The sequence below is a fragment of the Vairimorpha ceranae genome (assembly GCF_000988165.1).
Source record: "Vairimorpha ceranae strain PA08 1199 chromosome Unknown NODE_93, whole genome shotgun sequence".
NCBI classification, from domain to species: domain Eukaryota; kingdom Fungi; phylum Microsporidia; family Nosematidae; genus Vairimorpha; species Vairimorpha ceranae.
This window is the reverse complement of record NW_020169388.1, coordinates 1-13,773: the sequence shown is the minus strand read 5'-3', so window position 1 is coordinate 13,773 and position 13,773 is coordinate 1. Positions and strand designations below refer to the sequence as shown.

The following is a 13,773-nucleotide window of genomic DNA, read 5'->3' as shown; positions in this document are numbered from 1 at the left end:
AAATCTAAATGATGATAAACGATTCCGAATAATTATTTTTCTGGAAAATTTTTTTACTAAAGAAAAACTTTCTAAGATTCATTTTGTGATGACGGCGGAGAGTGAAGAAATTAATAATTTGTTATACACTCTTATTTATAAAGAAGCTGAGGAATATTTTAGTATTTATAAAAAGGATGATGTTATTAATATTGAATTTTTTAACGATCTACAAAAGTTCTCTGATTTATATTTATGTCTGAATAATAAAACGTTATATGATTTTTATAGCATCTTACTTGAAAATTTACGATTTATAATTGCGTCAGGGAAAAAAACATTGCCACAATTATTTGAAAGTATAGCATTATTAACCAATTTAGACGTTAGATACAGCATAGGAGAAGAGCGTGTTTACTTTAATAAAGTAGAAGCTAAGAAAATGTTTCAAATATTAAATATTGACAATCCCGAGACTTTAGAGAACTGCGTTAAAAGTTTAATTAAATAATTTTAATTTATAAAACTGTAGATTTTTGTCTTGCCATGAAGGATAACTACCAAACTTGTCTTCTATATATATAAAAAGTTTGAATCTGAACATTTATTTATTTTTTAACCCTTCTTTTTTAAAAATTATGAGAAATGTTTTTTAAAGAAATAACATTTTTTTATAGCTATTTTTATAATGGACAGCTTAATATTTTAATTTATTTTTTTAAGTTTCATTCAATTGTTCAAATTGTAAAATGTGCGCCATTACTGAATTTATTTATTTATTTAAAAAATACAATTATCAAATTTATAACGATACATACATAATCAAAGACATAAACACATAATTTAAACAAAGAAAGTATGTATCGAATTTGGGTCCCGTTTTAAACGGGACAGCGTAGGCTAGTCAGTATATATAAAAAAGGTTTGAATTTGAACATTTTTTTATTTTTTAACCCTTCTTTTTTAAAAATTTTTAAAATTCTTTGTATTTTTTATTAATAATGAGCAGCACCATTAAGAATTTATTCTTCTAAGTACGGAACAATATTTTTGTCCATTTCCCCTTGCTTTTATTTAGTTATATTAATCTTATACAACTTATACAAGGTGCCTATAGCAAATTTTAATTTTATAAAAAGGGCAATTTGTAATTAAAAACAATAAAATAAGTACATACATAAAGGAACATCAAATACATTAAAAAGAAAGAACACGCACCAAATTTGTGATCATCCTGTTTTCAACGGGATAGCGCAAGCTAGTACTTGTATAAAATCTTAAATCTGTACTTTTTTAGACATATTAAATTATTTTTATTAATTCTACTCATTCTTTTCCATACTTAGAAAAAAAAATTATTTTGGTTTTTGATATTGGGGTATTCGTCAGGAATGCAGGCAGTGGCGAGATAAGTCTCAAGCAGACTTAAGGTTCTAGGGCCTGTTCCTGTAGTCCCATGGGTAATATATTGGTAAAAGTTTTATGTAAAGAAGATTTATTGGTGTATGGTCGTGATGGTCTAAGACTGCTGCCTCCTTGGTGATACCTTGAATTGATATTTGTTTGTTCAATTTTTTCTTTTATAGTTTCATTTGTTTGACACAAACATTACTCATAGTACGCAATGATATTAACAAAGAATAAATTAAAAACAAATAAAGAAAATAAATGAAATTGGTGTAGTAATAAAGATATTCCTCCAGATATACATCATTTTTTTTATCTATTTAAATGTTTAAGAATCAATTTGTCCTCAAAAATAGTTATATTCTTTTAAAAACTCTATTATTTACAAATATTCTTTCAGTATTTATGGAAGAATATGTTAACTTATACTTTTTTGAATAGGCATATAATAAGACTAGTAAAGAGTTAAATTATAAGAATTATATGTTATATAATTTTGAATTAGATATTGCTGTTATTTTACTTTCGGTTAGTAAGCACAGAGTAAACATAAATTTTGGAAATGTTTACTTTAATACAGCAAAAAAAATTTTCTTTTATGCCAACATTTGGTGAAGACATTATTTCAGATGATAATTTATACTATATAGTTAAGAAACTTGGAATAATGGATATCAGATATGTGAATGTATATATTAAAAATGATAACTATAACTTACTATTAAATTAAGAATATAATTGATGTACCCTCGTGGGAGGGAATTGAACTTGAAATGTATTTTTAGAATGCTAGAAGCGGTAGGTATTCTTTGTTTAAAATACTATTGCTATTGGCCCGTTGTCATTGTGGTTAAAGGTATAGTTTGTAATATTAAATAATTTTTAATTCATGAGTGCCCTTTTTTTGGGAATTTTTTATTTATATTAAATGTAATTAAAAAATGAATTTTTTCAAATATTCTGATGCTAAAAAAATTGAAATTTTATTAAAAATAAACTATAAATTGTTTTGAAACTATAATCAAATGTGGTAGTATACCACAATATGCATTTTTATTTTCATGAATATTATTGATGGCAAAAAAACAATTAAAATTTTTTTTTAATTACCCATTAAATGTTTATTATTTTAATTATAATTTACAAATTAATTTAACCCAGTAATATACCGACAGATATTACGATAGCAAAAGATATTAATAAATAAATCAACATTATAGTTTATTTTAAAATTAAATCAAGAGATTATAGTACATTTTAAGGTGCTGCTAAAGTTTTTGAGATTACTACTAAAAAATAAAAAGCAGCTTAAAATATAGTTCCAAAAAATTTTTTATTAATGGCGCCCTTGTTCCAACATAAAATAATCCTCTCTTCTGGTCATTGTTATTCTTGTAATTATCCTTTATTTTGTTACTAAATATTTTCATAAACCCCTTTTTTTTTAGGGATAAAATATTTATATTTAAAAAATTTTAGAAAATTTATTTTACATGTAATCTTATAACACAGTTTTAAATGGTTTTGTTTTTCGAGTAAATGATATAAATATAGGTTTTAAGATTTGTCATATATATGAATCATGTACAATTGAAAATATACTTTCTTATCAAATAGACGAAAAAGCTGTCACAGAACCAGAATTGTTAGATATTTTTTTATTTTTTAAAAGTTTTAATATTGAAGAGTTACTAAATACACTTATTATCTTGAGATTATTTCCAGTACAGATATGGACGAATGTAAAACATTACCTGAACAACTTAATTACTTTTCTAAATAACAAACTGGCCCAATTTTTATCTATAATGATTGTAATTACGACATTCATTCTTTTCATTAAAATTTCGTTGTAATAATGCTTTTTGGTTTAAAATAGCAAATTACAAACGAATTAAAAAAGTTTTTAATCTTCGCATAACAACAAATAATAGAACTGGTTACGTATTCACAGTTAGTTTATAAAGTTTTAATTGTGTCATGACGCAACTGACACATGACCATCAGTCACTGTTTGTTGAATCAATTCTTGTGTGATTAAACGAACAAGTGAGTATTCAATGTAGATGAGTCTTTTTGCTTTCCTTTTAGCTTAACTTTAATATACTGCTTTCTTATATTGTTTGTTTATGTAATCTTTAATTGAGTAAAAACTATAAATAGGATTTTTACCCACAAAGAAAAGATGGACAATAAGATCAACAAGAAGCCTTCACAAAGACTTTCACGGAACTTCTCAAATAAACATAACCTTTCTTTAAAATTTTCTAAACCGTATAAATTGCTATTTGTTTTTGCAAAAATAGATATTATTATATTATAAAGAATATTGGCACGCAATCTATAAATTTTTGGTCAATTTTACCGTAAATCAACTTTTTTACTTCTATAATATGTCTGATAGTATTTTTAAAATTATCTCTGAAATACAAAGAACGTTATTGTAATTTGCTTTATTCAACACTTTATGATTTATACGAGATGACGAGGGAGAGGAAAAAAACATCAATGGGACGCTTCATTTACTTAAAAAAAATTTTTATGAAATTTCGATGCAAATTTATCTCTATTTTGAAAACTCAATAGATTCAATATCATCTATACCCATTGGTGATGTAAAATTTTGCTATTTTCAATATCTTCTTTTTCTGATAAACAAATCTTTAATATTTTACTTGAAAAATTGCTGTTTTCAGAACTTAATGCAAAAAATATTTTTTTGTCTAAAATTACTTGTCTGTCTAGAAATTTTGGATGTATCAGAAATAAATTGGTTTATTGCTTTTAATACGAATAAAGAACCAAATTTGATTTGGGAAATTTTTGGAGATTTTAAATTTGCTAAAATTGTTAAACCAATAGCGAAATTTCAAACTAATTTCAAAATTTTATTCTTCACTGCCTTTTCTTTATTATATGAATTTAAAGTTTTTATAGATGAATGTAAAAATAACAAAGGCATACGATGCAAATTACTTAAAAGTTATTATGATTTGTCAAAAGTTAAAGCTATAAAAGGGGTTTAAATAAATATCGATAACAAGTCTGTAACTAGTGCTTAAAAGATTTTTTTTTATTATCCGGTTTATCAATTAGGCTTAAATTTTTAGAAAAACGAAAGAAAACCTTTTGTGATGAATTTTATCAATTAATTGAATTGAAGTAAGTCAATTTGTCAAACTAAAGCAACACTTATGAACAGATTGTTTGAAATAAAAAGATTTTTAAATAAAGAAAGAACATTTATCTTAAAATTTTAAATGCTATTTTATTTAGATAAAAGCTTTTCTGCATTTTTTTACTTTTATAGACAAGAACAATATCCTTTTTTTAACTAGGATTTCATCTCCTGTGGTTTTTTGAGTACATTCTAAAGTTTCCTCTTCATAAGTCTGAATTCTATGTCTAGATTCAAGCGTCAGGCTCTCTATTCTTTTTTGATATTTTAAAAATTTATATATGCTTCAACTTAGTGGTCTAATCAACTATCTTTTCTATAACTTTTGTGATACTTAGTTACTACACCACCCATGGTCTCATCACGCATGGAAATATTCTTACCTTATTTTTGTACACGGATTTTAAATGATTAGTTAGCAAATTGTAATTTTATCTTTCTCAATTTCAACAATTCACAACTTGTAAAGAAGTTTATTCCTATTTTGATAATAATAATTTCTTTTTTACTTTATCAATTATAAATATGTCAGGTTAATTATATTTTAGCTTTAAAGAGTAAATTACTCATGTATCTACCAACATTTCCATTTTTTTAATTTAAAATACACTTTTGTACCAAGTAATTTCAAATTTATTCAACTTTGTAAATTCATACTTAATGCACATTTGCATATATATGCTTCTTGAGGCTTCGTCATGCCTTTTCAAGTAGTTGTGTTACAGAATTCTCTCGCACTATTTTGCATGCAATAGGTCTACTGTCTTTGTTTTCTGTTGTAACGTGAACGTGCTTCCTTTCTCTATAAAATGTTTCTGTCTAGCAATGTGCATAGTGACCCCTCTTCTTTTGAGAAAATATTGCCGTGAATGAGCCAATTGGCCGATTCATCAATTGCTATGTTGGGGTCTTCATTGATGCATGCAGTTTTAAGTAGTTATATTTTTGTTTAATATTACTGTATAGAGATATTCGATGCATCTTGTTTAGCTCGGTAAAGTCTAACATTTTTACGTTGTGGCTGTACTTCACTTTTAAAAAATTATTTTTCTTAAGAAATGTGTAATATTTTTAATTCCTGTTTTTAAGATTATTTTTCTTCAAATACATATTTTCTTTATTGATTTAAAAACATTGGATAATGCTAACAGCATTTTTTCATTGTTTTGTTCAATATTTAATAGTCCTCTGCCTATTTCCTTCCTAGGAAAAAAATATAGCCGTTTTTTGCATGCAAGTTGCTGACGCGTGTGATACGTATTTAGTATAACTTTGATTCTCTTGTCTACTTCGCTGTATGTATTTGGCTTTACATCTAATATTCCGATGACGCAATGGTTTATAAGTGATAATGTGTGTTGGTTAATAGCTGTAATAAAATTTTTTGCATTTGATGGCGTGTTACATAATAGTACATCGAATTTATCTAATACTATTATGCTTATTATTTTGTTATTATCTTTTACTAGTAGATAACACGATCGGCTTTCTGTAAGTCATAAATATTTGTATCCTTCGTGGGTTTAAAATAGCTTGGTTTTGTCTTTGCATGCCTCCTATTTGTCTCTGTTAATCTCAGAGCTGACAGCTTTCAGAATTTTTTTGTTTCGTCCATCATGCTTCTTAAAGCTCTTTCAGACTCTGCAAACAGTTCTGGGTCATCTATGAACAACAAGTGGTTACAAAGGTAAGTTTCTTTCTCTTGTACTCACTTCTATTTTAGGATATAAACCATTTAATCTTTTGCTAAGAGGGACTAGGCACAAAACAAATATTAGAGGCAATAAGCCATCTCCTTGAAATACACCTCTATTCATCCTTTTATTTAATACAACATCATTATTTACTCTTAACCTTAAATTCCATTTCAAGATTATTGATTTTAGGAAGCTTGTTATCCAGGGGAACATTCCTAATGTTTCGATACACTTTAGAAGATATTTTTGGCAGACAGAGTCAAATGCTTTTTACTCCCAAACATGATATTTTTGATTTTAGTTGTGCGCTTTATTGATTGATACGTTTGTTGGTGCTTTTTCTTTTACCCCTGTACTTTTCGCACTGTCCGACTTGATTTTCAGATAGTATTCCTTTGCTTTCTACAAGATTTTGGATTACAGTTGTGGGACACTTCATTGTAAGCTTGTATGAGTTAGACATGCATGTTATTAATCTAAAGTATTTTCTTGGTGTTGGGGTTCCTTTCGGAATGATATAAGTTATTTCCATATAAAACCAGTCCTTTTCCGTCTACACATATACTTCTGATTATTTTACATATTTGTAAGTGTAAAACCTATATATTTTTGATAAAATAATCGTAAATAATGTCCGGGCCTGCTGCTTTCTAGCACGAGAGCTTTTGAACTACTTCGGTAATTTTTTTGTAGTCTGTAAAACTTAGTCTTTATCCGTGTTTAAATAAAACTCTTGAATATTTTTTTTGTGTTGAATATTTCCTCCATAATCTTTCTCACCTGTACTTTCCCACATTTTCCCCCAGAATTTCGTAATTTCCTCTCTGCCAACTTTGTGTTATGCAGATGGTTCTCTTTTAGCATCCTGTAGTATCGACCTCTGTATAGTTCAAATAACGTATTCTTTCTCATCCACTCTTTTTTTTCTTGTAGCTTGTAATTTTTTTTGGTTATATACCAATATGTATGTGTCTAGAAACGCTAATAACTTGTCTATATCTTTGACTTTATTTAATGCAATCTTTTCTGTTCGCGCCAATCTTTTGATTTGTGTTGGATTTTCTTTCGACATCTTCTCTTTGTTGCTTTTGTAGGTCTTTAAGTTTTCTTCATGTTTCGAGAATTTGTTAATTTTTTCTTTTATTGATTCTTCCCATTTGATTGGTTTTTTGGACTTTCGAGTAACTTTAGTATACGTATGCTCTGCAGTTTGTAATATTAGGGCAATGTTGGACATATTTTCAGTTTTATGGTGCCATATAAATGTGTCGATGGACTCGCTTTACATTTTTACAATTTAAGTATCAATCTTTAGAGAGCTTATTTTTTTTGTTGGTTAAATTTCTTAAGGCCCTTGTTTTCTTATAACTTCAAACATTTCCTTAATTTCTGATTTTATTCCCTCTTGTTCAACTGCCTCCATTAGTGATATGGCTTTGCAAATTTTAACTAGATACTTCATTCTCTTCACATATGATTCTTCTTTTAATTGTCTTACTCTAGTAAGACTTCTTGCTTTGTTTGTAAGTGCTGCTTTTGCTTCTTCTTAAAAATGACTTAAGAGATTTTAGTGTTAAACTTGTCATTACACACCGAGATTGTCTTCTCTCAGTCTCCTCTTGGCATTTGATTCCATCGTGCCAAGATGACCCGTAAGTTTTTCTCGGCCAGTTCCCTTTAGATAAGTTTGCTCATATTAGTTCAACGACCAATGAAGCTTTTGTGTTTTCAAAAGGGTGTAGAGTTTCTGCTTCTGGAATTGATTTCTTGGTTTTTAGATACTTGTCTGCATTGGTAGGTGTTGCTATAGGTAGTTTATTAATTTTTTTTCAGCTCCTTTATTTTCTTTTTATTCCTTCATGAAATTACTAAAAAAATAAATATTTTGGATTAATTTTACTATTTCTATTTTTAAATTTTTTGTCTTTATAGGTTAAAAAAAGAAAACAGTGCAAATTTCCTAATTCTGGTGCATTTTATAAATTTTTTGAAAAATTTTCATGTAAAATGTTATTAATATTGTTATTTTGTGCTAAATTTTCTTTTAAAAATGTGCAATTACGATTATGATTTACACCACTGAAGATGTTTTGAGTAAAATAATTTATTAAAAAATGTTTCTTCTTTTATGTAATTCTGATAAGTAAAAAAAAAAATAAATTTTTATAGCAAAATAAATTAAAAATAATCACATGTGGTAAATAATACTACAATGATTAAAATTTTTTTTATTTGTTTAAAATTAAATTATTTTCTATTTTTTATGTTTTTTTTGATATAAGTTTTATTAAATTTAGATATTTGAACTACGGAGAAAATTTTTATTTTTTAATAATGTTAATTCTTAAATGTTATTTTAAATTTTTTTTAATATATTTTAAATTTTATTAAAAATCTAACTACCCCATTTGATTATATTTTTAAACGATAAATTAAAATTATTTTAATAAAAAATGAATAATGCGTATAGTATATTTATATACAAATAAAATTAGGCGTCATTACAATAGTAAAACTAAAAAAATAGAAGATCAGTGTGATATCTCTCATGTTTAATACGGATACCACGCTACAGCTTTTGGTTAAATTCAAACAGTTTGTCAGAACAAATATTTGAGAAATAAAACTTTAAAGGATGAAGAAGCTAAACAATCAAAAGACAGGAAATTTTAAAAAGCAACACCACAACCGAAAGACTAACTGGCATGTGAACGACAAAATCAATAAACGAGTTATGTTAAACATTTATGAAAACTATTTTTAACGTGGTTATGTCAACAAGATATTCCTATGTATAAATTTTTTTAATAAATAACAATCTATTATCAATCCCTAAATTTTTGTACAAAAAAATTGGTGTTTGTAACATCATTTCATCAAAGGATAAATTTTCTAAACTTTGTTCATAAATTTTATCGCCATGCGTGCACGCTACTTTAAATGTTTAAAGTAAGTAATTTTTTCCAGTTTGCAAACATGACTTATCATTATTACTTATTGCAATGTTGATAATTATTGCTTTTAAACGAGGAACAAAATTCTGTTCAGCCGTATAAAGCTCATTTATATTTGTAACATTGTGCTACCAATATAAAAATTAAGTTTAAAAACATTAAAAGAGCATTACAAGCTTAAATATAGAAATTTATAAAAAAGTTATTAATCTACTTAACTTCTAATGCATAGATAATCTTTAAATAAGTAAATACGATATTAAGAGATCTATTTCTTAAAAATAAGTAAAATAAATCTAGCAATAATAACTAATAAAAAAAATATTTGTATTGCAATTTCTATTTTATTAAATAATTGAGATATTTTAATAATTTTCTTGATAAAAATTTTAAACCAAATTATTTAAAAACAATTTAATTAAATTTAGCTTGTCATTACTTAGATATTAATAGTTCGTTTTTAGCTTTTTATTACACTATATGCTATTAAAAACTAACACATATTTGTGAATTCCATAAAATTGAAAACGAAATTTTTAAATATTTAATTTTTATTACAGCAACGATTAAATTTGCTTAGCTCTTATTATTTTCTTTATCATCCCTAAATGTTTTCGTTATTGTTAAACTCCTGTCTTTAAAATCTAAATAGTTTACAACTTTAATTTAATTAAAAATAGAATTTATCAAAATAAAGATAAAAGTTATACAAATATAAAACGTAATATATTTTTGTAAAAAATATAATTTTATTAAATTTATTCTGGTACAGATATTGGATTTTAAAGAATGTTTATTATTTTTATATATAAAAATTTTCTACATTTAAATTATTTTTAAATTTATGAAAAATGAGATGAATCAAATATAATTACCAATAATTGATTTGATTATAATAAAGGATTATAAATAAAAATTAATAAAATCATGTTTATTTTAAAAACATCAAAAAAAATGTTTATAGAAATAACGGTATTTTAATCACAAATTTAATACAAATTAATCTCTTTATTAAAATTTAAGAATTAAAGCTAATAATTTTTGTTTGTTTTATATTAAAATCATTTATACAGAAATACAAAGTGTAATTTTTAATATAAATTAAATTAAATATTAAGCATAAAAAGAAAAAAAATTCTCCCCTATCATGCTATCGATTTTTCTACAACTGTTTTGTTGTGCTCATCAAGAGGCTAGTACTAGTACTGGAGAGTCAGAGAATATTTTTATACAGTTGTGTTCATTTGTAGAAACTCAGTTAGAACATAAGGAATATTTTCGACTTAAAAAACTTTCGAGAAATTTGTATGTATGTGTAGAAATTCGTGATAAATTTATAATGTGCTATCATCCGGATGTTGAATCACGGGAAATTGGAGGGAAAGTACAGATTTTAAAAATTGTTTACACTGAGGATATATTAACAACCGAAATTGGAACTTCTATTCATGGTTTTTTAAAGTCTTTTGATGTTGATAGTGTTTTTATTTATACTACAAAAGATAACCAAAATCACCTACGCAAAGAAGATGTGCAGAAAAAAATAATATTTGCATTAGAAGAGTTGTCAAGTGGGGAATCAAAACCAAAATACTATTTTAAAGGATATGTGTTTGATGGGATAAGCTTAGTAGCTAGGACTAGGAATAAAAATGATGAATGGGATGGACAATTAATGGATCTTCATTTTGGAGGTAATTTGGACATAAGATTTGATGGAGTTATTGCGTCTTTTAAATTTGTATTTGATATAGATTTAAATTACTTTGACTTTAAGACGTTGCTTAAAAAATATTTAAAACGTGAATTTAATGACAAAAATGCGATGTTATATAAATTTTTAACTAATTTTAATTTCGTTAATTTATTTTATATTAAAAACTTAGTTGATGTGATAGTGTCAGGAAAAAAAACTTTGGCACTTTTCCAGGAAAAGTCACCTGAAGAGAGGGAAGAGGCCAAAAAAAGGACAGAATTAAGCGAGGGTCTTCATGATGGATATTTATCAATTGGTCATATTGAAATCTACAAATGTCTAGAATGGATCGAAAGGGTTTCTATTCCTGAACAAGGTCAAGATGGCAACTTTAGAGAATTAATCGAAAAATCGGAGGAAGTCGAAGGTAAAGAGTTAAATGCGATTTTGCTTTTTATGTTTTCAATATCGAGGCATAAAATATTTAAGCTTTTACTAGCACACGTTTTATGTAATAAAGATTTTTCTAGGAGATCTTTCATTGTCGAAATTTTGTTCCAGTTAGATGTTATTGATAATGAAATACGAGGTGAACTACTTGGAGATTTTAACATATTTTTAATATATTGGGAGAAAAAGATTGAATACAAGTTTTCTTTAGCACCTTTATATAGATTAGATAGCAGGCTTTCATTTCATAATACGTTGATAAGATATTTACATATAGCTTTGTTTGAAGGAATGGATAATTTGTTAGAAAAAAACTTTGAAGACGTAAGAGATTGTGAAGAAATAAAAGAATCCTTGAGTACATTTTTCTCGGATTACGAAAATCTTTTGCAAGAACTTTTTAGAGATTTAAGAAAAAAACCATGGAAGCTTAAAGTGGATGGAGATGCGACAACAAAATTACGAAAAATTTCTTATACGTTATATGATGTTATTAATAAAATATTTAGCAGCAGTTACTGGTCTAGTTTTACGTATAAAGCTTGCGAGGAATTAGTTGATCAATGTAGAAAGGTAATGAATTATGACTTGCACCCAAATGGAAAAGGGCTTACTGAGGAAGAAGAGAAAAGTGTTAAAGTTTTACTCGAGAAATTATCCGATGTTGCATTCCGTTCTTGAAGGACAAAACCGTTTTGTAAATAAAGCTTATTAAGCTTTTTTTTTATTTTTTTTGTTTAGTATTCTTATTAAAGTAATTGAAATTTATTTTGTTGTTTTCTTTAAAATTCATCTTTTTTTATTTAAAAAATTTAATCAATATGCAGTAGCGTAATTAAAAAATAGAATTTTTTTTTAAATTTGCCTAATTGTTTCTATTCATTTTTAACTAAGATTTAATCCATATGCTTTAAATACATTTTCACATGTATTGTAATGTTTTGATTTCAATGCTTTCATAATACAGCTAACGCATGACCATCTTTAAATGTTTGTTGAATGAATTCTTTTGTGATCAAACAAGCAAAGTATTCAACGTATAACAATCTATGAAGGATTATAACAAACAAAACAAAAGTAAGCAGAGAAGTCTGCAAGGTGTATATTTTGATACTTAAAACAAAAATTTAGATCCTGAAATGTATTAAAAAGACAAAATTAAGCATGTTTATGCTGATGGTGGCGTTAAAATGTGTTTTACAAGAAAGAAGGAAAATTACAATATTCTCTTAATAAATTAAAATTCTTTTTGAAAAAATTAATAAAATTGATTTTCTTGACAGGCCGAGAAAAGAAAAAAAACAAGATCTAGAAGATCTTAATAAATATATTTTTAGCTTCTACAAGTTACTCACAACTCAACATAAATACTTGGAGCTCTTTTGTAGTAAGCTAGAAGAACAAAAATGTGAAATAAAAATTTACAAAAAAAACAAATTGTTGAGTGATGCCGTCAACGGCGAAATTGTATTACCAGAAAGTAATTTTAAAATGATTGTAAAAGATCATTTAGAAGAAAACATAGGTAAGAAGGTTATTGCAACTGAATGCCAGACAATATGTAGCAGTGAAACTCTTCATGAAACTACTAAAGAAAATGATGTTTTTAATTTAGAAATAATAAATAATAAAATTTTAATTAATCTCAATAAATTATTTCTTCAATGGAAAGGAGGAAGAAGATATATTGTCAGAAGATTGCAAAAGAATATGTTTAGAAGATAGAGAATCTTCTAATAAAAATGTAGAAACAGATATTAAGGATGTTTCTAATAAAACTAATGTAATTAAAAATAAAAATTACATAAACAAAAGAGCAGTGAGAAAGCACTTAAATACAACCTCTGCTATAATAGCTGGTAAAAGGAAAACTCAAAAGACTGGACTTAAAACTTTACCAGGTAAATGATGATGGATGGACAATATCTGTCAAACACACTTTTAAGCCGAAGGTCTACTTCGGTTTAAACAACAAGAATGATCTTAAAAATCTTAAGAAAACAAACTTTAATAGATTTAGTTTTATTAAAGTAGAAAATAATGTGAAAGTGTCTGCTCTTTTATACATAAAGTGTCATGCAGTGTCATATGACAAGCAAAAGTTTTTTAAAAGGAAGAAGAAATACATTTATTTAAAGAAAAAATTAGCCCATAGTATGGCTGAGAAAAAAATCAAAAAAACCCTTTGAAAAAGAAAGCCTTAGTTTGACCTTAAAAGAAATGGGTAAAAGAGCTTAGAAAGGAGGCTCTTGTAAATTAATTAAGAGAGACAGAGCTTATTAAAATGTAAATTTAGATTTGTATTGATATACGGAGAAGACTCTAGAGAGCAGCACCAATCTAGGGACACATGAGCTGCTCTCATAGAGGTCGAAGCAAAGGATCTCCCTCTTTTAAAAAGATTTGATAATT

General features: G+C 26.1%; 7 protein-coding genes across 7 annotated transcripts; 5 read left to right on the top strand and 2 right to left on the bottom strand.

The window, feature by feature from the left end:
• Positions 1 to 490, top strand: AAJ76_9300013772 (hypothetical protein; the record flags this gene model as incomplete). The annotated part of the gene is made up of 1 exon (XM_024476656.1): positions 1 to 490. A coding segment is annotated over one exon (490 nt), but the record flags the coding sequence as incomplete, so codon positions are not given.
• Positions 491 to 624: 134 nt separating this feature from the next.
• Positions 625 to 801, top strand: AAJ76_9300013149 (hypothetical protein; the record flags this gene model as incomplete). Its single annotated transcript, XM_024476655.1, has 1 exon — positions 625 to 801. One exon carries the CDS (start codon positions 625 to 627, stop codon positions 799 to 801), a length of 177 nt encoding a protein of 58 aa, XP_024330000.1.
• A 1,874-nt stretch (positions 802 to 2,675) lies between these two features.
• AAJ76_9300010958 (hypothetical protein) lies at positions 2,676 to 2,816 on the bottom strand (the record flags this gene model as incomplete). The annotated part of the gene is made up of 1 exon (XM_024476654.1): positions 2,676 to 2,816. One exon carries the CDS (start codon positions 2,814 to 2,816, stop codon positions 2,676 to 2,678), a length of 141 nt encoding a protein of 46 aa, XP_024329999.1.
• A 755-nt stretch (positions 2,817 to 3,571) lies between these two features.
• On the top strand, positions 3,572 to 3,709 carry AAJ76_9300010202 (hypothetical protein; the record flags this gene model as incomplete). The annotated part of the gene is made up of 1 exon (XM_024476653.1): positions 3,572 to 3,709. The coding sequence occupies one exon, from the start codon at positions 3,572 to 3,574 to the stop codon at positions 3,707 to 3,709; it is 138 nt and encodes a 45-aa protein (XP_024329998.1).
• Positions 3,710 to 3,938: 229 nt separating this feature from the next.
• AAJ76_930009835 (hypothetical protein) lies at positions 3,939 to 4,412 on the top strand (the record flags this gene model as incomplete). Its single annotated transcript, XM_024476659.1, has 1 exon — positions 3,939 to 4,412. The coding sequence occupies one exon, from the start codon at positions 3,939 to 3,941 to the stop codon at positions 4,410 to 4,412; it is 474 nt and encodes a 157-aa protein (XP_024329997.1).
• A 2,738-nt stretch (positions 4,413 to 7,150) lies between these two features.
• AAJ76_930006276 (hypothetical protein) lies at positions 7,151 to 7,498 on the bottom strand (the record flags this gene model as incomplete). Its single annotated transcript, XM_024476658.1, has 1 exon — positions 7,151 to 7,498. One exon carries the CDS (start codon positions 7,496 to 7,498, stop codon positions 7,151 to 7,153), a length of 348 nt encoding a protein of 115 aa, XP_024329996.1.
• A 2,864-nt stretch (positions 7,499 to 10,362) lies between these two features.
• AAJ76_930003411 (hypothetical protein) lies at positions 10,363 to 12,042 on the top strand (the record flags this gene model as incomplete). The annotated part of the gene is made up of 1 exon (XM_024476657.1): positions 10,363 to 12,042. One exon carries the CDS (start codon positions 10,363 to 10,365, stop codon positions 12,040 to 12,042), a length of 1,680 nt encoding a protein of 559 aa, XP_024329995.1.
• Positions 12,043 to 13,773: the final 1,731 nt, after the last annotated feature.